Genomic DNA, 21,403 nt, shown 5'->3' with positions numbered 1-21,403 from the left:
ATTGCTATCTATGGGGTCAGAGTCCAGGGTCAATCCATGTATAGTCTTTAGGTAGTGTCTTAGTCCCTGGAAGCTCTGGTTGCTTGACATTGTTGTACATATGGGGTCTCGAGCCCCTTCAAGCTCTTCCAGTTCTTTCTCTGATTCCTTCAACGGGGGACCTATTCTCAGTTCAGTGGTTTGCTGCTGGCATTCGCCTCTGTATTTGCTGTATTCTGGCTGTGTCTCTCAGGAGCGATCTACATCCGGCTCCTGTCGGTCTGCACTTCTTTGCTTCATCCATCTTGTCTAATTGGGTGGCTGTATATGTATGGGCCACATGTGGGGCAGGCTCTGAATGGGTGTTCCTTCAGTCTCTGTTTTAATCTTTGCCTCTCCCTTCCCTGCCAAGGGTATTCTTTTTCCTCATTTAAAGAAGGAGTGAAGCATTCACATTTTGATCATCCGTCTTGAGTTTCGTTTGTTCTAGGGATCTAGGGTAATTCAAGCATTTGGGCTAATAGCCACTTATCAATGAGTGCATACCATGTATGTCTTTCTGTGATTGGGTTAGCTCACTCAGGATGATATTTTCCAGTTCCAACCATTTGCCTACGAATTTCATAAACTCGTTGTTTTTGATAGGTGAGTAATATTCCATTGTGTAGATGTACCACATTTTCTGTATCCATTCCTCTGTTGAAGGGCATCTGGGTTCTTTCCAGTTTCTGGCTATTATAAATAAGGCTGCAATGAACATAGTGGAGCACGTGTCTCTTTTATATGTTGAGGCATCTTTTGGGTATATGCCCAAGAGAGGTATAGCTGGATCCTCAGGCAGTTCAATGTCCAATTTTCTGAGGAACCTCCAGACTGATTTCCAGAATGGTTGTACTAGTCTGCAATCCCACCAACAATGGAGGAGTGTTCGTCTTTCTCCACATCCACGCCAGCATCTGCTGTCACCTGAGTTTTTGATCTTAGCCATTCTCACTGGTGTGAGGTGAAATCTCAGGGTTGTTTTGATTTGCATTTCCCTTATGACTAAAGATGTTGAACATTTCTTTAGGTGTTTCTCAGCCATTTGGCATTCCTCAACTGTGAATTCTTTGTTTAGCTCTGAACCCCATTTTTTAATAGGGTTATTTGTTTCCCTGCGGTCTAACTTCTTGAGTTCTTTGTATATTTTGGATATAAGGCCTCTATCTGTTGTAGGATTGGTAAAGGTCTTTTCCCAATCTGTTGGTTGCCGTTTTGTCCTAACCACAGTGTCCTTTGCCTTACAGAAGCTTTGCAGTTTTATGAGATCTCATTTGTCGATTCTTGATCTTAGATCGTAAGCCATTGGTGTTTTGTTCAGGAAATTTTTTCCAGTGCTCATGTGTTCCAGATGCTTCCCTAGTTTTTCTTCTATTAGTTTGAGTGTGTCTGGTTTGATGTGGAGGTCCTTGATCCACTTGGACTTAAGCTTTGTACAGGGTGATAAGCATGGATCGATCTGCATTCTTCTACATGTTGCCCTCCAGTTGAACCAGCACCATTTGCTGAAAATTCAAAAGATAGCATTTTCAACAAATGGTGCTTGTTCCTCTGGATGTCAGCATGCAGAAGATTGCAAATTGATCCATTCTTATCACCATGGAGGAAGCTTAAGTAAAGTTGATCAAGGACCTCCACATCAAACCTGATATATTCAAATTGATAGAAGGAAAAATGGGATAAAGTCTCAAACACATGGGCACTGGGGAAAATTTCCTGAACAAAATACTAATGGTTCATGCACTAAGATCAGTATCAACAAATGGGACCACATAAAACTGCAAAGCTTTTGTAAAGCAAAAGACACTGCCATTGAGACAAAATGGCAACCAACGGATTAGGAAGAGTTCTTTACCAATCCTACATCTGATAGAGGTCTAATATCTAAAATATACAAAGAATTCAAGAAGTTAGACTCTAGAGAGTCAAATAATACTACTAAAAATTGGGTACAGAGCCAAACAAAACATTCTCAGCTGAGGTTTGTCGAATGTCCAAAAAGAACCTAAAGAAATATTCAACATCCTTAGTTATCAGGGAGATGCAAATCAAAACAACCCTGTGATTCCACCTCACACCAGAATGGTTAAGATAAAAAATACCGGTGACAGCAGATGCTGGTGACGATGTGGAGAAAGAGGAACACTCCTCCACTGTTGGAGGGATTGGAAACTGGTACAACCACTCGGCAATTCAGTCTGGATGTTCCTCAGAAAATTGGACATTGCAGTACATGAGGACTGCTATACCACTCTTGGGCATATACCCAAAAGATGCTCCAACATACAACAAAGACACATCCTCCACTATGTTCATAGCAGCCTTATTTATAATAGCCAGAAGCTGTAAAGTACCCAGATGCCCTTCAACAGAGGAATGGATACAGAAAATGTGGTACATCTACACAGTGGAATACTACTCTGCTATGAAAAACAATGACCTTATGAAATTCATAGGCATATGGATGGAAGTGGAAAATATCATCCTGTGTGAGGTAACCCAATCACAGAAAAACATACATGGTATGCACTCATTGATAAGTGGTTATTAGCCCAAATGCTTGAATTACCCTAGATGCACAGAACACATGAAACTCAAAAAGGATGATCAAAATGCGAATGCTTCACTCCTTTTTTAAAAGGGGAGCAAGAATACCCTTGGGAGTGAATAGGAAGGCTACATTTACAACGGAGGCAGAAGGAACACCCATTCAGAGCCTGCCCCACATGTGGCCCATACATATACAGCCACCCAATTAGAAAAGATGGATGAAACAGTTCCGAGAAAAAAAAAGATGGATGAAACAAAGAAGTGCAGGCTGACAGGAACCAGATGTAGATCTCTCTTGAGAGACATATCCAGACCATGTCCAGTACAGAGGTCAATGCTAGCAGCAAACTACTGGATTGAGAAGAGGACCCACTTGGGGAGAATTAGAGGAAATGTTGAAAGAATCGAAGGAGCTTGCTACCCTATAAAAGCAACAATGCCAACCAACCACATCTTCCAGGGACTAAACCACTATGGACTGACCCCGGGCTCCAACTGCATATGTAGCAGATAATGGCCTTGTTGGGCACCAGTGGAAGGGGAAGTGCTTGGTTCTGCCAAGATTGGAACCCCCAGTGCAGGGTAATATGGGGGGGTCAATAATGGGGATACATAGGGGAAATACCCATATGGGGGAGGGTGACGAGAGGGAATGTGCACTTATGGCAGCAAACCAGGAAGGGAAATAATGTTTAAATTTTAAGCAAAGAAATATATCTAATAAAAAATAAAAAAGCAAAGAAAACTGATTAAATGATGTCAGCTTTCTTGATGTTCCCCATTTTGTTTTTTTGTGTTGAAGTATAATTTTTTCCTTTCTTTTTTAAATTTTATTTTTCCTGGGTATTTTATGTATTTGCATTTCAAATGTTATACCCCTCTCCCCCTCTTTTATACCTGCTCCATTCTCCACATGCTTCTATTAGGATGTACCCACAGCCACCCACCCACTGCAACCTCAACACCCTGGCATCACTCTAAGTTGGTGAAAGAAGCCTTACCATGAAAAAGGCCTTTTTCTCCTATTGATGTTGGACAATGCCATCCTCTGCTAAATATGTGGCTGGAGTCATGGGTCCCTCCATGTGCACTCATTGGTTGGAAGCTCTGGTGGGTTCTGGTTGATTAACATTGTTGTTCTTCAATGGTGTTGCAAACCCCTTCAGCTCCTTCAGTCTTTTCTCTAACTCTTCCATTGGGATCCCCTTGGTCAATCAAATGGTTAGGTGCAAACATCCTCATCTGTATCAGTAGGGCTCTGGCACAGCCTCTCACGAGACACCCATATCTGTCAGCAAGCACTTTTTGTCATCAGCAATAGTGACTAGGTTTGGTGGATGTTTATGGGATGGATCAACAGATGGGTCAGTCTCTGGATGACCTTTTCTTCAGTCCCTCATCCACTCTTTGTCCCTTCATTTCCTCCTGTGAGTATTTTGTATTCCTTCATATTGATATTCATATGATTTGTGAATTTTTTCTTAGGTATTCCATGCTTTTGGGCTCATATCCACTTATAAATGAATGCATACTATGGGTGTTCTTTTGTGACTGGGTTACCTTACTCAGGATGATATTTTCTAGTTCTATCCATTTACCTAAGAATTCTATGCAGTCATTGTTTTTAATAGATGAGTAGTACTCTGTTGTGTAAATGTATTACGTTTTCTGTATCCATTCTTGTTAAATGACATCCTATTGAAAGTGTCCTTTGCCACACAAAAGCTTTGCAATTTCATGAGGTCCCATTTGTCAATTCTTGGTCTTAAAGCATAAGCCATTGGAATTTTGTTTAGAAAAATTTCCCTGAGCCAATGAGTTCAGTGCTCTTTCCCACTTTCTCTTCTATCAGATTGAGTGTATCTGGTTTTATGCTGAGGTCTTTGATCCACTTAGTCTTGATATTTGTGCATGGTGAAAAATGTGGCTCTACTTTCATTTTTCTACATAAAAATAGCCATCTAGACCAGTCCCATTTATCGAAGGTGCTTTCTTTTTTACATTGTATATTTTTGGCTTCTTTGTCAAAGATCAAGTGTGAGTGTGTGGTTTTATTTCTGGGTTTTTAATTATATTCCATTTATCATTCTGTCTGTCTCTGTACCAATACCATGCAGTTTTTAATCACTATTGGTCTCTAGTAGAGCTTGAGGTCAGGGATGATGATTCCCCCAGCTGTTCATGTATTAAAAAGATTTCTTTTCATAATTCTGGATATTTGCCTGTCCAAATAAATTCAAGAATTGCTCTTTCTATGTCCTTTAATAGCTGTGTTGGGATTTTGATGGGTAGAAATTCTTTGGCTCGTTGATCACTGCCCACAGCTCACTGCTCCCAAACACCGTGGGAGAGAGAGCACACTGCCCAGACAGGTGGGCACTCCTGAGACTGCAGAGCAGAAGAGACCACCAATACTGCTCACCCCTGCCCACATCCCTGGTCCAAGAGGAAAATGTATACGGCCTCTGGGAACCAGTAGATAGGGGCACTGGAGCTGCAGGTCCCCTGTGCCCAAGACACCACCGAACCTAAGGGGACCGGATCAACAGTTCTCTGTACCCAAATCCCGTGGGAGGGAGAGCTAAACCTTCAGAGAGGCAGACATGCCTGGGAAGCCAGAAGAGACTACATTCTGCCTACATTTCTGTCTCCAGAGGAAAACACCAAACGCCATCTGGGACCCTGGTGCACGGGGGGCTCCCAGAAAGGGTGGCACAGGTCCTCCTGGTTGCTGCCCTCGTGGAGAGCTCATAATCAACACCCCATGAGCAAACGTGAGCCTTGGGACCACAGGTAAGACCAACTGTTCTGCTCCAAGTGACCTGCCTGGTGAACTCAGGACACAGGCCCACAGGAACAGATGAAGACCTGTAGACAGGAAAAACTACATGCCCGAAAGCAGAACACTCTGTTCCCATAACTGGCTGAAAGAAAACAGGAAAACAGCTCTACAGCATTCCTGACACACTGGCTTATAGGACAGTCTAGCGACTGTCAGAAATAGCAGAACAAAGTAACACTGGAGATAATCTGATGGCGAGAGGCAAGTGCAGGAACCCAAGCAACAGAAACCAAGACTACATGACATCATTGGTGCCCAATTCTCCCACCAAAGCAAACATGGAATATCCAAACACACCAGAAAACCAAGATGTAGATTTAAAGTCATATTTGATCATGATGCTGGAGGACTTCAAGAAAGACATGAAGAACTCCCTTAGAGAAACACAGGAAAACATAAATACACAAGTAGAAGCCTATAGAGAGGAATCACAAAAATCCCTGAAAGAATTCCAGGAGAACACAATCAAACAGTTGAAGGAATTAAAAATGGAAATAGAAGCAATCAATAAAGAACACAGGGAAACAACCCTGGATATAGAAAACCAAAAGAAGAGACAAGGAGCCGTAGATACAAGCATCACCAACAGAGTACAAGAGATAGAAGAGAGAATTTCAGGAGCAGAAGATTCCATAGAAATCATCAACACAACTGTCAAAGATAATGTAAAACAGAAAAAGCTACTAGTCCAAATCATACAGGAAATCCAGGACTCAATGAGAAGATCAAACCTAAGGATAATCGCTTATCAAAGAGAGTGAAGACTCCCAGCTCAAAGGACCAGTAAATATCTTCAACAAAATCATAGAAGAAAACTTCCCTAACCTAAAGAAAGAGATACCCATAAGCATACAAGAAGCCTACAGAACTCCAAATAGATTGGACCAGAAAAGAAACTCCTCCCCTCACATAATAGTCAAAACACCAAATGCACAAAATAAAGAAAAAATATTAAAACCAGTATGGGAAAAGGTCAAGTAACATATAAAGGCAGACCTATCAGAATTACAGCAGACTTCTCGCCAGAGTCTATGAAAGACAGAAGATCCTGGACTGATGTCATACAGACCCTAAGAGAACACGAATGCCAGCCCAGGTTACTGTATCCTGCAAAACTCTCAATTAACATAGATGGAGAAACCAAGATATTCCATGACAAAACCAAATTTACACAATATATTTCTCCAAATCCGGAGCTACAAAGGATAAAAAATGGTAAAGCCCAACATAAGGAGCCAAGCTATACCCTAGAAAAAGCAAGAAACTAATTGTCTTGGCAACAAAACAAAGAGAAGAAAAACACACAAACACAACCTCACATCCAAATATCAATATAACAGGAAACAATAATCACTATTCCTTAATATACTCAACATCAATGGTCTCAACTCCCCAATAAAAAGACATAGATTAACAAACTGGATACTCAATGAGGACCCTGCTTTCTGCTGCCTACAGGAAACACACCTCAGAGACAAAGATAGATTCTACCTCAGAGTGAAAGGCTGGAAAACAACTTTCCAAGCAAATGGTCGGAAGAAGCAAGCTGGAATAACCATTCTAATATCAAATAAAATCAATTTTCAACTAAAATTCACCAAAAAAAATAAGGAAGGACACTTCATATTCATCAACGGAAAAATCCACCAAGATGAACTCTCAATCCTAAATATCTATGCTCCAAATACAAGGGCACCTACATACATAAAAGAAACCTTACTAAAGCTCAAAGCACACATTGCACCTCACACAATAATAGAAGGAGACTTCAACACCCCACTCTCATCAGTGGACAGATCATGGATACAGAAATTAAACAGAGATGTAGACAGACTAAGAGAAGTCATGAACCAAAAGGACTTAACAGACATTTATAGAACATTCTATCCTAAAGCAAAGGATATACATTATTCTCAGCACATAATGTTACTTTCTCCAAAAATTGACCCTATAATTGGTAAAAAAAAACAGGCCTCAGCAGTTACAGAAAGATAGAAATAATCCCATGCGTCCTATCACACCACCACGGCCTAAAGTTGATCTTCAATAACAATAAGGGAAGAACGGCCACATATAGATGGAAGTTGAACAAAGCTCTACTCAACAATAACCTGGTCAAGGAAGAAATAAAGAAATTAAAGACTTCTTAGAATTTATTGAGAATGTAGGTACAACATACCGAAACTTCTGGGACCCAATGAAAGGTGTGCTAAGAGGAAAACTCAGAGCTCCGAGTGTCTGCAGAAAGAAATAGGAGAGAGTGTATTTCACCAGCTTGACAGCACACCTAAAAGTTCTAGAACAAAAAGAAGCAAATACACCCAGGAGGAGTAGAATGCAGGAAATAACCAAACTCAGAGCCGAAATCAACCAAGTAGAAACAAAAAGGAGTATACAAAGAATCAACAGAACCAAAAGTTGGTTCTTTGAGAAAATCAACAAGATAGATAAACCCTTAGCCAGAATAATGAGAGGACACAAAGAGTTTGTCCAAATTAACAAAATCAGAAATGAAAAGGGAGACATAACTACAGATTCAGAGGAAATTCAAAAAACATCAGATCTGACTACAAAAGCCTATATTCAACAAAACCTGAAAATCTGCAGGAAATGGACAATTTCCTAGACAGATACCAGGTACTGAAGTTATGTCAGGAACAGGTAAACCATTTAAACAACCCCATAATTCCTAACGAAACAGAAGCAGTCATTAAAGGTCTCACAACTAAAAAGAGCCCAGGTCCAGAAGGGTTTAGTGCAGAATTCTATCAAACCTTCATAGAAGACCTCATACCAATACTATCCAAACCATTCCAAAAATTGAAACAGATGGAACACTACCAAATTCCTTCTATGAAGCCACCATTACTCTTATACCTAACCCACACAAAGACCGAACAAAGAAAGAGAACTTCAGACCAATTTCCCTTATGAATATCGACGCAAAAATACTCAATAAAATTCTGGCAAACCGAATCCAAGAGCACATCAAAACAATTATCCACCATGAACAAGTAGGCTTCATCCCAGGCATGCAGGGATGGTTTAATATACGGAAAACCATCAACGTGATCCCTTATATAAACAAACTGAAAGAACAAAACCACATGATCATTTCATTAGATGCTGAGAAAGCATTTGACAAAATTCAACACCCCTTCATGATAAAAGTCCTGTAAAGAATAGGAATTCAAGGCCCATACCTAAACATAGTAAAAGCCATATACAGCAAACCAGTTGCTAACATTAAACTAAATGGAGAGAAACTTGAAGCAATCCCACTAATATCAGGGACTAGACAAGGCTGCCCACTCTCCCGCTACTTATTCAATATAGTTCTTGAAGTTCTAGCCATAGCAATCAGACAACAAAAGGAGATCAAGGTGGTACAGATTGGAAAAGAAGAGGTCAAAATATCACTATTTGCAGATGGTATGATAGTATATTTAAGTGATCCCAAAAGTTCCACCAGAGAACTACTAAAGCTGATAAACAACTTCACAAAGTGGCTGTGTATAAAATTAACTCAAAAAATCAGTAGCCTTCCTCTACAGAAAAGAGAAACAAGCAGAGAAAGAAATTAGGGAAATGACACCCTTCAAAATAGTCCCAAATAATATAGAGTACCTCGGTGTGACTTTAACCAAGCAAGTAAAAGATCTGTACAATAAGAAATTCAAGACACTGAAGAAAGAAATTGAAGAAGACCTCAGAAGATGGAAAGATCCCCCATGCTCATGCTTTGGCAGGATTAACATAGTAAAAATGGCCATTTTACCAAAAGCGATCTACAGATTCAATGCAATCCCCATCAAAATACCAATCCAATTCTTCAAAGAGTTAGATAGAACAATTTGCAAATTCATCTGGAATAACAAAAAACCCAGGATAGCTAAAACTATCCTCAACAATAAAAGGACTTCAGGGGGAATCAGTATCCTGGAACTCAAGCAGTATTACAGAGCAATAGTGATAATAACTGCATGATATTGATACAGAGACAGACAGATAGACCAATGCAAGAGAATTGAAGACCCAGAAATGAACCCACACACATATGGGTACTTGAATTTTGACAAAGGAGCCAAAACCATCCAATGGAAAAAAGATAGCATTTTCAGCAAATGGTGCTGGTTGAACTGGAGGGCAACATGTAGAAGAATGCAGATCTTTCCATGCTTATCACCCTGCACAAAGCTTAAGTTCAAGTGGATCAAGGACCTCCACATCAAACCAGATACACTCAACCTAATAGAAGAAAAAGTGGGGAAACATCTCGAACACATGGGCGCTGGAGAAAATTTCCTGAACAAAGCACCAATGGCTTATGCTCTAAGATCAAGAATCGACAAATGGGATCTCATAAAACTGCAAAGCTTCTGTAAAGCAAAGGACACTCTGGTTAGGACAAAATGGCAACCAACAGATTGGGAAAAGATCTTTACCAATTCTACAATGGATAGAGGGCTTATATCCAAAATATACAAAGAACTCAAGAAGTTAGACCGCAGGGAGACAAATAACCCTATTAAAAAATGGAGTTCACCCCAGTGAATGTGATTGTTGGGGGAGGGCTCTAATGGGGGAAGATGGGGAGGGGAACACCCATCGAGAAGGGGAGGTGGAGGGGTTAGGGGGATGTTGGCCCAGAAACAGGGGAAGGGAAAAACAATCCAAGTTAAGAAATATTGAAGTTAATAAAGAAAAAAAATATTAAAAAAATGGGGTTCAGAGCCAAACAAATAATTCACAGCTGAGGAATGCCGAATGACTGAGAAACACCTAAAGAAATTTTCAACATCTTTAGTCATAAGGGAAATGCAAATCAAAACAACCCTGAGATTTCACCTCACACCAGCGAGAATGGCTAAGTTCAATAACTCAGGTGACAGCAAATGCTGGCAAGGATGTGGAGAAAGAGTAACACTCCCCCATTGTTGGTGGGATTTTAGACTGGTACAACTGTTCTTGAAATCAGTCTGGAGGTTCCTCAGAAAATTGGACATTGAACTACCTGAGGACCCAGCTATACCTCTCTTGGGCATATACCCAAAAGATGCCCCAACATATAACAAAGACACATGCTCTACTATGTTCATAGCAGCCTTATTTATAATAGCCAGAAGCTGGAAAGAACCCAAATGCCCTTCAACAGAGAAATGGATACAGAAAATGTGGTACATCTACACAATGGAATATTACTCAGGTATCAAAAACAATGACTTTATGAAATTCATAAACAAATGGATGAAAATGTCATCCTGTGTGAGGTAACACAGTTGCAGAAAAACATACATGGTATGCACTCATTTATAAATGCCTATTAGCCCAAATGCTTGAATTACCCTAGATGCACAGAACATATGAAACTCAAGAAGGATGACCAAAATGCGAATGCTTCACTCCTTTTTTAAAAGGGGAACAAGAATACCCTTGGCAGGGAATAGGGAGGCAAAGTTTAGAACAGAGGCAGAAGGAACACCCATTCAGAGCCTGCCCCACTCGTGGCCCACACATATAAAGCCACCAAACCAGATAAGATGGATGAAGCAAAATAGTGCAGGCTGACAGGAACTGGATGTAGATCTTTCCTGAGAGACACAGCCAGAATACAGCAAATACATAGGCGAATGCCAGCAGCAAACCACTGAACTGAGAACGGGTCCCCTGTTGAAGGAATCAGAGAAAGGACTCGAAGATCTTGAGGGACTTGAGACCCCATATGAACAAGAATGCCAACCAACCAGAGCTTCCAGGACTAAGCCACTACACAAAGACTATACATGGGCTGTCCTTGGACTCTAAACTCATAGGTAGCAATGAATAGCCTGGTAAGAGTAGCAGTGGAAGGGGAAGCTCTTGGTCCTGCTAAGACTGAACCCCCAGTGAACGTGATTGTTGGGGGGAGAGTGTAATGGGGGGAGGATAGATAGGGGAACACCCATATAGAAGGGGAAGTGGAAGGGTTAGGGAGATGTTGGCCAGGAAACTGTGAAAGGGATTAACATTCGAAATGTAAATAAGAAATACTCAAGTTAATTAAGAAAAAAAGGAAAAAAAAAAGAAATTCTTCTGGATAGAAAGTATCTTCACATTCCCTGATCTTAATTATCTTCATATTTGTTTTCTTGAATAAAATTAAAAGAGAAAAATTGAGCCACATGTATCTCACACAATTATGATGAGACAGGTGGAAGAAGAAAAGTAAGCACATAAGATCATTTGTGATGCTACCCTAAACTGAGTTATTGATACAATCTTGACTTCTACTTTCTACAAGAAATCATTGGAGAAAGATTGTTTGTGAAGACCATGTTGCAGAGATGGCTCGTAGCTGGTCATAACTGCTCATATCACTAAAAAGAACCTCTTCATTGGATGTTTTTAATTTGATTGAGAACCCTTTACATCTACTATTCTAGAATCCTCTGTTCAACATACTGGTCTGCCATAACATCCTAGGATTTCAGAAGCAATGCCTAGTTGAGCTCCCAAAGGAAGTAATTTATAGCACTTGCTTAATGTAGGCTCACACATACAAATAAGGAAATGGAACTTGATGGATATCTCATTCACCTTTCTCTTCACTCATGTCACCTTTCCCTTATTATTCTTTAACTAAATAAATATTATATCAGTTTATCCAAAACCTGTGCAATCCACTCACTATGTAATCTCCTGGAGAACTTGAAGGAAAGCTTAGCTTAGAAATCTCATATGTAGATAAAGTAGGCACAGATATGTTTATAGGTTGGTCTATGGTCCACCTGTGGCTAAAGAAAGACCATACAAGTTATAGACAACGTGTTTGTGAGTCACTTCCCCATATGTCTAAATCACTGTGGAAGTTTATCATCACTATATGTCGAGTGACAGTAATAATCAGCCTCATCCTCAGCCTGGGTGTCACGGATTGTGAGAGTGGCTGTTGTCCCAGAGCTGGACCCCGAGAACCGGTCAGAGATGCCTGAGGGCCGCTCACTATCTTTGTATATCACTCTCACAATGGACTTGTCTGGCTTTTGTTGATACCAATAAGCATATCTTTTTGGTAATTCATCTCCAGAACAAGTGATTGAGACAGTGTTTCCCAGAGTGACTGATGCTGAAGGTGGTTGGATCAGCTCATAGCTGGTCACAGAACCTGTAAGAAAGAGCACAAAGAGAGGTCAATGCATAAAGACTCATCCTATAGACTTCTGCCTGAATTCAAAATCTAGGGTGAACTTGAGGTCTGGGCTGAGAAATTTACCTGCATACAGAGAGAGAAGAGGTAGAAGAAGAGAGGTCCAGGACATGATGAAGATGCCTCTGAGCTCAGTGTTCTACAATCACTGCCCAACTGGTTCTCTGCAGGCTTCTTTTATAGCATCTATAGTCTTTTGAGGAGGTAATAGGTACTTATGCAAATTTATTCCATCCATACTGCTCCACAAGGAGGGTTAGGGAGGTGTGAACTGTACTAGAACAGTGTCCTTTTTCATTAGGGTATTGCCTAATTCTTTTCTTATAGAGCATGTTGCTAGGTAAGTATATAATCAGACACTTTTGTAGACTCTTTACAGTCTTTTTTTTTTACTTCAGATACTGTGACTGCTTCCACATATGATGCCCCCACTACCAAAGTAGAGTACTAAGTCTCATGGGGATTCATTTTGTCCTTTTTTTTTTCAATGTTAACATGATCTATTTTAAGGCACACATTGAGAATCTGTTTCAGCAGGCCTACTCAATAAATACCTTTCAGTTTCTCTTTGTTCTGTGAAGGTCCTTCGGGTAGAGTTGTATAGACTTTGTTCAGATGGAAAGGACTTGTGTTTGACTCAGGGAAATACTCTGTATCAGAGATGTGACCTGAAGCAGTATGAGAATTCACACCTTTCTTCAGATTCTAAAGAGGCTCATTCTGGAGCAGATAGTGACCCTATCCTGGTCTAAGACTACATGTGAGCACAAGTGCTGCAGCCTGCCATAAGATGTTTGTAGAAGTGGAAATGGAATAGTGGTTGAGATTTAAAGAGAATGCTCTTGAAGGGGCTCGAGACCCCTTATGAAAAACAATGCCAAGCAACCAGAGCTTCCAGGGACTAAGCCACTATCTAAAGACTATACATGGACTGACCCTGGACTCTGACGTCATAGATAGCAATGAATATCCTAGTAAGATCACCAGTTGAAGGGGAAGCCCTTGTTCCTGCTAAGACTGAACCCCCAGTGAACGTGATTGTTGCGGGGAGGGCGGCAATGGGGGGAAAGTGGGGAGGGGAACACCCATAAAGAAGGGGAGAGGAGGGATTAGGGGGATGCTTGCCCAGAAACCGGGAAAGGAAATAACATTTGAAATGTAAATAAGAAATACTCAAGTTAATAATAATAAAAAAATGCTCAGGCAGGTGGAAAGCAAGAAACTGTTGGACTGATTATAGAATAGGAAAAATCATAAGCAGCCATTTTCTGTAAAAAGCACAGGGATCCCATGCTCTCACACTGAGTATCTTTCTAGAGTACTCAAACATCAGGGTGAATCTCCAGGGACTCCATGTAGAAGGTTGCCTAGGATGGTTGCTGGGACCAGGCTATTCTCATACATTTCTTTGCTGTTTCCCATATATCTGCCAGGATTCTTTGGGTTTATAATATAAATCTGATCCAATTTAAGCACTACAGTTCAGATCATGGAATAGATTCTCTGGTTTGAAGTGTCTTTGAGCTCCAGGGTTGCCATCTACAGAGAACCCTGGCTTGTCTTTATTGCAGGTCTATCACCCCCTGCTGACGTTAGGCCTCATAGCAGGAACTTCTGTGTCAGTTGACCACAACACACAAGAGTTAACAGTGTGGGGAGAAGGGGGAGGGATTCCAGTTTGACTCTACCAGGTGTACCCGCACTGGCATGTTTAGTACAGGACAGTGAGGAGCTATTCACATTGTTCAAGGAGGTGTGTGGACAATCAGGGGTGGGACAATCAGGAACTAATCTCTGTGGTGCTGTGTTTTGCCACTTGTTTAGTAGAAGGAACTTCAACTATAACTGAATTAAAAATATGAATTAGAAAATTACCTGAATGTAAATACATGAATCAATTCTCGATCTTAAGTTGTTTAAGGTAAAGTTAGAGACATCTCAAAGAGAACTTGTCAACAATTGTTGCGTCCAAATAACACCATCATTTACATCTGTTACTATCGTTGTTATATCATATATTTCATTGTTCAGCCAGGAATTCCACATCTGTCTTTTCATAAAACCAGTATTTCCCTATTTTGCTATGTAAGGAGGCCTGCTCCTACCAAAGAGAAAACATACTCTCTTTGAATTCCTATCCCTGGATTCTCAAAGAACAAATACCTTCCAGGGGCTTCCAGGTCCCCCTACCAAATCTAGGTCTTTTAAGCCTAGTATAATGGTTGCTTCTTTTTTTTTACTGTAGCATACTTCAGTCTCAGAGTCCTGAAAAGACCTAGAAACTTGGGGTAGAGGATGGTATAAGCACCTGTAAAGCTGCATGCTCCAGGAGAAAGGAAACAGATTCTGAGGTCTGCAGGCAGTGGTGTGGGTACTCCAGATGTCTGCCTTTTAGACAGTCATTAAAGGAACCCAGTTCTGACTTATAGTCCCAAGGGTTTGTGTCAGTTAGACAAGTGAGTTGGACTGAAGACTACTATTAATGTGCGTCCATGATCCAGGCCAGGACTGCCTTTCAAGTTCACCAACACTGAAGAGGGAATAATTTAACTGTGGCCATAGAATTCAGAAGACGCATCCATAGTTTTAATGAGGAATAATGAATAAATTTATGACAAATTGAATGGTCATTTTAATTGCAATTTTTGTTCAAATAATGAGTTATTTTTTGTTTCTTTAGCTGCTTGTAAGCATAACAATAACAAATCAATGGATTTTCATGTAATAGGCATTTCAATTTTATTTATTAATTTTTGTGAATAGTACACACAAGGACAATATTTATATAACTTTACCTCAATTTCTTCCCCCTTAACATCTAATTTCCCTGACTCCTCAAATTGATGACCTCTCTTGTAATTATTGCTACACTTACACATATATTTATAAAATATTTTTAGTGTATTTAATGTTGCCGTTTTGTTTCATTTAGTTTCTTCCTTTTCTCCCTCCAAATACTCCCAGATAATACTCTCTGATCTCCTTCAACTTCATCTCCCTCTTCTTCTTACTCTTCTTCTTTTGCTAATTGTTATTACCTGCATATTTATAAATACAAATATATCCCTCAGTATAACTTGTTTAATTTGTATATTGCTAACGATATATGCATTTCTTAGAGGTTAAAATTTGGCTGAACAATTAGTTGTTGTGCTCTTTACTTGGAAAGACCACCTCTCATGCTCCCAACTATCTTTAGTTGCCAATATTTCTCTTTGTAGTATTCAGGTTCTCATGGGTTATTTTCCATACATTTTGGCACATCTACTGATATTGTTCTTGTTCAGATCACATTTATGATATCATGTTGTTGATACTCTATGGGAGGATTTTTTGATATTACTAGGAGACACAGTTTCACATCAATTTTTCTGATATACTTATCTTATAATCTGTCTAAATTTCCTTCCATAATGTTCTTTGAACTTTAAGTGAGGAAGTCATTTATTGATGTTGCCACTAGGAGTGCATTCCACGACTCTGTATTTCGACTGACCGTGACATTTTTTAGTGGTCTCTCCCTGTTGTAAAGATAAGTTTCCTTGATGAGGGGAGAAATTTACATTCATCTGCAGGTATAGATTGTTGTTAAGGATTATGTTGGGTTAGTAAATTTGTGGCTGTATATTCTCCTCCAACAACAATTCACAAGCGCTGAGTTCTTAGTCCTGTTTCCAATACATGGCATTTATTAAATAGTTTTGAAATGACATTAGAGAAGTATTGGTTACTCTCAATGTATATGTAACACTACTGCATCCTAAAGGTTATTGTGACATGCTGGACTTGATGTAGTTCATTAGTGTCATAGCTGCATCAGACTGTTGGTCGTATCACTCCTTTGAAAGTCTGCATGTCAACTTGTGGTTGGATCATGCATTTTTGCATCAGAGAAGGGGAAGTTAGATCAGTGCTAGCTTGGAACCTCTGCAGCCTCTGGAACCTGTTTTGCAGTGCGTAATGTCCTCAGTCATAGTCTTACACCTCTGTAGTCTAACCAAGGGCAATAGCAATTAGCTGTGTATTTACGGAATCTTTTGGGAATCATAGGTGACAACTCAAAAGAGAGCTTTTCATTTGTAGTGTTGGAATTTTCACAATATTTTGAGAATTTTCTTTTTTTTTATTAACTTGAGTATTTCTTATTTACATTTCGACTGTTATTCCCTTTCCCGATTTACGGGCCAACATCCCCCTATCCCCTACCCCTCCCTTTCTTTATGGGTATTCACCTCCCCATCCTCCCCCCCATTACTACCCTCCCCCCAACAATCACGTTCACTGGGGGTTCAGTCTTAGCAGGACCCAGGGCTTCCCCTTATACTGGTGATCTTACTAGAATATTCAATGCTACCTATGAGGTCAGAGTCCAGGGTCAGTCCATGTATAGTCTTTAGGTAGTAGCTTAGTCCCTGGAAGCTCTGGTTGCTTGGCATTGTTGTTATTATGGGGTCTCGAGCCCCATCAAACTTTCCAGTTCTTTCTCTGATTCCTTCAACGGGGGTCCTGTTCTCAGTTCAGTGGTTTGCTGCTGGCATTCGCCTATGTATTTGCTGTATTCTGGCTGTGTCTGTCAAGAGAGATCTACATCTGGCTCCTGTCAGCCTGCACTTCTTTGCTTCATCCATCTTGCCTAATTGGGTGGCTGTATATGTATGGGCCATATGTGGGGCAGGCTCTGAATGGGTGTTCCTTCTGTCTTTGTTTTAATCTTTGCCTCTCTATTCCCTGCCAAGGGTATTCTGGTTCCCCTTTTAAAGAAGGAGGGAAGCATTCACATTTTGATCATCTGTCTTGAGTTTCATGTGTTCTAGGCATCTAGGGTAATACAAGCATTTGGGCTAATAGCCACTTATCAATGAGTGCATACCATGTGTGTTTTTCTGTGATTGGGTTACCTCACTCAGGATGATATTTTCCAGTTCCAACCATTTGCCTACGAATTTCATAAAGTCATTGTTTTTGATAGCTGAGTAATATTCCATTGCGTAGATGTACCACATTTTCTGTATCCATTCCTCTGTTGAGGGGCATCTGGGTTCTTTCCAGCTTCTGGATATTATAAATAAGGCTGCTATGAACATAGTGGAGCACGTGTCTTTTTTATATGTTGGGGCATCTTTTGGGTATATGCCCAAGAGAGGTATAGCTGGATCCTCAGGCAGTTCAATGTCCAGTTTTCTGAGGAACCTCCAGACTGATTTCCAGAATGGTTGTACCAGTCTGCAATCCCACCAACAATGGAGGAGTGTTCCTCTTTCTCCACATCGTCGCCAGCATTTGCTGTCACCTGAATTTTTGATCTTAGCCATTCTCACTGGTGTGAGGTGAAATCTCAGGGTTGTTTTGATTTGCATTTCCCTTATGACTAAAGATGTTGAACATTTCTTTAGGTGTTTCTCAGCTATTTGGCATTCCTCAGCTGTGAATTCTTTGTTTTGCTCTGAACCCCATTTTTAAAAATTTTTTTATTAACTTGAGTATTTCTTATTTACATTTCGAATGTTATTCCCTTTCCCGGTTTCCAGGCAAACATCTCCCTAATCCCTCCCCCCCTTCTCTATGGGTGTTCCCCTCCCCACTTTCCCTGCATTGCTGCCCACCCCCAACAATCAAGTTCACTGGCGGTTCAGTCTTAGCAGGACCAAGGTCTTCCCCTTCCACTGGTGCTCTTACTAGGATATTCATTGCTACCTGTGAGGTCAGAGTCCAGGATCAGTCCATGTATAGTCTTTAGGTAGTGGCTTAGTCACTGGAAGCTCTAGTTGCTTGGCATTGTTGTTCATAAGGGGTCTCGAGCCCCTTCAAGCTTTCCAGTTCTTTCTCTGATTCCTTCAAGAGGGGTCCTACTCTCAGTTCAGTGCTTTGCTGCTGGCATGTGCCTCTGTATTTGCTGCATTCTGGCTGTGTCTCTCGGGAGAGATCTACATCCGGCTCCTTCGGCCTGCACTTCTTTGCTTCATCCATATTGCCTAATTGGGTGGCTGTGTATTTATGGGTCACATGTGGGGCAGGCTCTGAATGGGTGTTCCTTCTGTCTCTGTTTTAATCCTTGCCTCTCTACTCCCTGCCAAGGGTATTCTTGTTCCCCCTTTAAAGAAGGAGTGAAGCATTCACATTTTGATCATCTGTCTTGAGTTTCATGTGTTCTATGCATCTAGGGTAATTCAAGAATTTGGGCTAATTGCCACTTATCAATGAGTGCATACCATGTGTGTTTTTCTGTGATTGGGTTACCTCACTCAGGATGTTATTTTCCAGTTCCAACCATTTGCCTACGATTTTCATAAAGTCATTGTTTTTGATAGCTGAGTAATATTCCATTGCGTAGATGTACCACATTTTCTGTATCCATTCCTCTGTTGAAGGGCATCTGGGTTATTTCCAGCTTCTGGCTATTATAAATAAGGCTGCAATGAACATAGTGGAGCACGTGTCTTTTTTATACGTTGGGGCATCTTGTGGGTATATGCCCAAGAGAGGTATAGCTGGATCTTCAGGCAGTTCAATGTCCAGTTTTCTGAGGAACCTCCAGACAGATTTCCAGAATGGTTGTACCAGTCTGCAATCCCACCAACAATGGAGGAGTGTTCCTCTTCCTCTGCATCCTTGCCAGCATTTGCTGTCACCTGAGTTTTTGATCATAGCCATTCTCACTAGTGTGAGGTGAAATCTCAGGGTTGTTTTGCATTTCCCTTATGACTAAAGATGGTGAACATTTCTTTAGGTGTTTCTCGGCCATTCGGCATTCCTCAGCTGTGAATTCTTTGTTTTTTTTTTTTTTCTTTTTTTCTTTTTTATTAACTTGAGTATTTCTTATATACATTTCGAGTGTTATTCCCTTTCCCGGTTTCCGGGCAAACATCCCCCTCCCCCCTCCCCTTCCTTATGGGTGTTCCCCTCCCAACCCTCCCCCCATTGCCGCCCTCCCCCCATAGAGTAGTTCACTGGGGGTTCACTCTTAGCAGGACCCAGGGCTTCCCCTTCCACTGGTGCTCTTACTAGGATATTCATTGCTACCTATGAGGTCAGAGTCCAGGGTCAGTCCATGTATAGTCTTTGGGTAGTGGCTTAGTCCCTGGAAGCTCTGGTTGCTTGGCATTGTTGTACATATGGGGTCTCGAGCCCCTTCAAGCTCTTCCAGTTCTTTCTCTGATTCCTTCAACGGGGGTCCTATTCTAAGTTCAGTGGTTTGCTGCTGGCATTCGCCTCTGTATTTGCTGTATTCTGGCTGTGTCTCTCAGGAGCGATCTACATCCGGCTCCTGTTGGTCTGCACTTCTTTGCTTCATCCATCTTGTCTAATTGGGTGGCTGTATATGTATGGGCCAATGTGGGGCAGGCTCTGAATGGGTGTTCCTTCAGTCTCTGTTTTAATCTTTGCCTCTCCCTTCCCTGCCAAGGGTATTCTTTTTCCTCATTTAAAGAAGGAGTGAAGCATTCACATTTTGATCATCCGTCTTGAGTTTCGTTTGTTCTAGGGATCTAGGGTAATTCAAGCATTTGGGCTAATAGCCACTTATCAATGAGTGCATACCATGTATGTCTTTCTGTGATTGGGTTAGCTCACTCAGGATGATATTTTCCAGTTCCAACCATTTGCCTACGAATTTCATAAACTCGTTGTTTTTGATAGGTGAGTAATTTTCCATTGTGTAGATGTACCACATTTTCTGTATCCATTCCTCTGTTGAAGGGCATCTGGGTTCTTTCCAGTTTCTGGCTATTATAAATAAGGCTGCAATGAACATAGTGGAGCACGTGTCTCTTTTATATGTTGAGGCATCTTTTGGGTATATGCCCAAGAGAGGTATAGCTGGATCCTCAGGCAGTTCAATGTCCAATTTTCTGAGGAACCTCCAGACTGATTTCCAGAATGGTTTTACCAGTCTGCAATCCCACCAACAATGGAGGAGTGTTCCTCTTTCTCCACATCCTCGCCAGCATCTGCTGTCACCTGAGTTTTTGATCTTAGCCATTCTCACTGGTGTGAGGTGAAATCTCAGGGTTGTTTTGATTTGCATTTCCCTTATGACTAAAGATGTTGAACATTTCTTTAGGTGTTTCTCAGCCATTCGGCATTCCTCAGCTGTGAATTCTTTGTTTAGCTCTGAACCCCACTTTTTAATAGGGTTATTTGTCTCCCTGCGGTCTATTTCTTGAGTTCTTTGTATATTTTGGATATAAGGCCTCTATCTGTTGTAGGATTGGTAAAGATCTTTTCCCAATCTGTTGGTTGCCGTTTTGTCCTAACCACAGTGTCCTTTGCCTTACAGAAGCTTTGCAGTCTTATGCGATCCCATTTGTCGATTCTTGACCTTAGAGCATAAGCCATTGGTGTTTTGTTCAGGAAATTTTTTCCAGTGCCCATGTGTTCCAGATGCTGCCCTAGTTTTTCTTCTATTAGTTTGAGTGTATCTGGTTTGATGTTGAGGTCCTTGATCCACTTGGACTTAAGCTTTGTACAGGGTGATAAGCATGGATCGATCTGCATTCTTCTACATGTTTCCCTCCAGTTGAACCAGCACCATTTGCCGAAAATGCTATCTTTTTTCCATTTGATGGTTTTGGCTCCTTTGCAAAAATCAAGTGCCCATAGGTGTGTGGGTTCATTTCTGGTTCTTCATTTCTGTTCCATTGGTCTATCTGTCTGTCTCTGTACCAATACCATGCAGTTATTATCACTATTGCTCTGTAATACTGCTTGAGTTCCGGGATACTGATTCCCCTTGAAGTCCTTTTATTGTTGAGGATAGTTTAAGCTATCCTGGGGTTTTTGTTATTCCAGATGAATTTGCAAATTGTTCT

The 21,403-nt window shown here is 40.8% G+C and overlaps 1 protein-coding gene across 10 annotated transcripts in view; it reads right to left on the bottom strand.

Annotated features, from left to right (window-relative positions):
* LOC134481033 (immunoglobulin lambda-1 light chain-like) overlaps positions 1 to 21,403 on the bottom strand; it is a 357,250-nt gene that overhangs the window by 60,300 nt on the left and 275,547 nt on the right. The window contains exons 1-2 of one of the 10 annotated variants that reach the window (XM_063270877.1): positions 12,663 to 12,776; positions 12,257 to 12,554 (exon numbers count right to left, since the gene is read on the bottom strand). The exons of the other annotated variants lie outside the window; for them this stretch is intronic. Of the exons in view, the coding sequence (XP_063126947.1) occupies positions 12,257 to 12,554; positions 12,663 to 12,708 (344 nt within the window). The 5' untranslated portion in view covers positions 12,709 to 12,776. Of the gene's footprint in view, positions 1 to 12,256; positions 12,555 to 12,662; positions 12,777 to 21,403 lie in introns of those variants that run through there. 10 annotated transcript variants of the gene reach the window in all.

Source organism: Rattus norvegicus, chromosome 11 (genome assembly GCF_036323735.1).
Source record: "Rattus norvegicus strain BN/NHsdMcwi chromosome 11, GRCr8, whole genome shotgun sequence".
In the NCBI taxonomy this organism is placed as follows: domain Eukaryota; kingdom Metazoa; phylum Chordata; class Mammalia; order Rodentia; family Muridae; genus Rattus; species Rattus norvegicus.
This window is presented reverse-complemented; position numbering and strand designations above follow the sequence as displayed.